Raw genomic sequence first — 2,875 nt, 5'->3', positions numbered from 1 at the left:
CTCCCCATCCCACCCTGGCCGGGTGTTACACCAAGAAGAGGCAGAAAATCACAGCTGCCAGCCAAGTGAGGCACGCGCAGGCTCAGCTGGGGGTTACAAGATGCCCGCATACTCCTCGGATCCCTGAGACCTCACTGCCACACTCCGGAAACGAGTGGCTAGCAGTCAGGCCTGGGCTGCTCCCCGGCGCCGCACGCTCAGCCCGGGCCCCGCTGGCACTTCTCCGGACAATCCTAAGGGAGAAGCTCATTACGCCCTCTCGTCGTTATGCCCTGTCGTGGCCGACTCGGTTGACCTTTGGTGTTAGAAGCTCCAGCAGCTCCGGGAGCCCAGAGGGGCCTCCGTCTCGCTTCGGGGGCACAGCCACCTCCCGCTAATAGGTACCCCAGGGGTGCCTCTGCTTTCCCTTTCCCCCTTCCCCCCGTATCTTCCTAAAGCCGTGTGGGGACTGCGATCTGCCCTTCGGCCCAGCTCGGGGTGGGCCTTAACTTGGCCGGTCAAGGAGTGGGCCGGCGCCCCGAACTCTGGTCGGGAGAGCACAGCTCCCACCTACGTTCCCGGCAGGCACACAGGGGGACCCAACCCTACACATTTTATTCTCTCACCACAAAGAGGAAAAATACTCTATTTCTTTTAAAATACGTCGCTCCCCATACAAATAGCTATTTTAAAATGTACAAATAAGGTTCAAGCAATAAAATCTAGCTCTGGGTCTGGCGGTCGAGGGAAGAGGAGAGGGGGTATCTTGGCGAGAGTTCCGGGTGCGCTGTTTGATGAGGGCGGGGCAGGGGACCCCCGCGTCGAAGGAGGAGGGGCCCAGGACGCGCTCCAGGTCTCCGGCTCTATCCCTGCTCCGGCCGCAGAGCGCACCCCAAGTCCGGCGTAGCCCCAGGTGCCCGCGCCCCGCGGCTGCCTCACCAGTTCCAGGAGACCAGGGCGGGGGGCGCTAAGTGCTGGTAGGCGGGGAAAAGGCCGAACGCCGAGCCGGGACCGAAGGCCGTGTAGCCTGGCAGAGGGCAGGCGGCTGCCGGGGTCGCGCCGCTCTTGTCCCGGGCGGCGGCCGTGCCCACCTCGCCACTGCCGCCGCACGGTTGCCCGTCGCGCACCAGCACGGGCACCACCACGCGGCGCAGCAGGCCGGGCGCGGCGCGAACCTCGGCTGCCGCTGCCAAGTCGGGCGCCTCCGCGGCTCCCGGCGCGCGCGCGCGCTTCAGCTTGTAGCGATGGTTCTGGAACCAGATTTTGACCTGCGTGGGCGTGAGGCGCAGCAGGCGCGCCAGCTGCTCGCGCTCTGGCGCTGACAGGTAGCGCTGCTGCCGGAAGCGCCGCTCCAACTCCAGCGTCTGCGCCTTGGAGAACAGCACCCGCCGCTTCTTCCTCTTCTCGGCGTCCGAGCCCGGAGACGCAGGCCGGGCGGACGGCCGCTGCGACGAGTCCCGCGGGCTGGCCTCTGGGCTGCTCTCGTCCGAGGCTAGGGACGCAAAGGAGACACGGCCTGGTGAGACGCCGGCCCCTCTGCGGGCCGGCCGCCTCTCGCGTGCGGGCGCCGACCCACTCGCCCGCGGCTTTTGGGATGAGGCCGTTTCCTTCCCTGGGCCCATATCTGAACACCCACCTCTCCGAATACGATAACCTTTTACACCACAACCTGGGATCGCGCCCCCAAAGAAACCCACCCCGCGTTAAAACAAGTCGGCCCTGGTCGCTGCGTGGCAGACGAATTCACTGCAAGCTGCCTCACCAAAACGGGCCACTTCCAGGTCGACTGCACTGCGGTTTGCCGAGGTTTACAAAGCCCTGAATCCAGGCTCGCCAGTACTGCCCATCCCAAACCGAGGCCGGGAGAACGTGGCCACTGTTTCAGGCACTTAAGGGCGGTGTCTTAAATATTTAAATATTCTGACCCCTAGAAACAGAAACCCAAATCCCGGGCGTTAGTGTCAGGCGCAGGGATCTGATCTCAAGATGTGCCAACTGGCATAGGGGTTTGAAGAGGACAGAGCCTCTGGGACCGACCGACACTGAGGAAACCCAGACCCTGGGCTGGGGTTTCCGCTTCCCAGCCCTGCGAGGGCCGGGGGCTTGGCTCTGCGCTCCCCACTTCCCTCGCCTCCACCCCTGCCGCCGTCCACCGCTCACTCACAGGGGTAGTGGCCGCGCTCCGATTCCAGCCAGGTGGCGTAGGGGCCGGGGGCGCGTAGCTCGGGCTCCCGCCTCCGTAGGTGCTGCGCGTCCTGCTCCGGTAAGTCCAGGAGACTGCGCACGGTGAAGCCGAGGCGTCCAGAGGTAGCCATGGCCGAGGAGGGGAAGGAGGCGGGGGCAGGGCAGGCTGGGAACCGAGGGGCGGCCGGGGACGCCGCTCCTATGGGTGGGCGTGAGAGGCGCACGCCATGCACTGGCTGCCGAGATATTAGGGCATCTACCGTGGAATCCCTGTTTATATAAACAGCTCTTCCCACCCGGGCGAGGTCCGGGACTCCCGAGTGTCAAGTACCTGAATGCGTGCGGGACCAAAGCCCCGGCGAGCCCGGAAGGTGCCGCCTCCGCCCCCCGCCCCGCCCCGTCCCCCGCCCCTCGGGCGCCCCGTTACCTCCCAGAGGCGGCAGGAAGCAGCCCTCCGCATTAGCGATTCTGTCTGATTAGCCCAAAGTGGGGACAGATAATGGGGATTGTTGCCAAAGAATAACATCTTGGGTGGCGAGCAGTGGCCACCGACCGCCGGTCCCAGCTTCCTCCTCCTCCAGGGCTGACGTCGGGCCTGGCCCCGCGGGGGCGCTGGGAAGGGTGGGGGCGGCATGGGTGGGTTTATGAGCACCCAGGAATTTATTCCCTGTTTGCTTTATTCCTCGAGCTTGTTTGCTGGAGGGTTCGTTTC

General features: G+C 65.1%; 1 protein-coding gene across 1 annotated transcript; it reads right to left on the bottom strand.

The window, feature by feature from the left end:
• Positions 1–914: 914 nt before the first annotated feature.
• Positions 915–2,294, bottom strand: NKX2-8 (NK2 homeobox 8; the record flags this gene model as incomplete). Its single annotated transcript, XM_082855957.1, has 2 exons — positions 915–1,471; positions 2,144–2,294. The coding sequence occupies 2 exons, from the start codon at positions 2,292–2,294 to the stop codon at positions 915–917; spliced, it is 708 nt and encodes a 235-aa protein (XP_082712083.1).
• Positions 2,295–2,875: the final 581 nt, after the last annotated feature.

The sequence above is a fragment of the Leucopleurus acutus genome (assembly GCF_964270905.1).
Source record: "Leucopleurus acutus genome assembly, chromosome: 1".
Lineage (NCBI taxonomy): Eukaryota > Metazoa > Chordata > Mammalia > Artiodactyla > Delphinidae > Leucopleurus > Leucopleurus acutus.
Note: the sequence above shows the minus strand (reverse complement) of the source record. Positions and strands in the feature narration are given on the sequence as shown.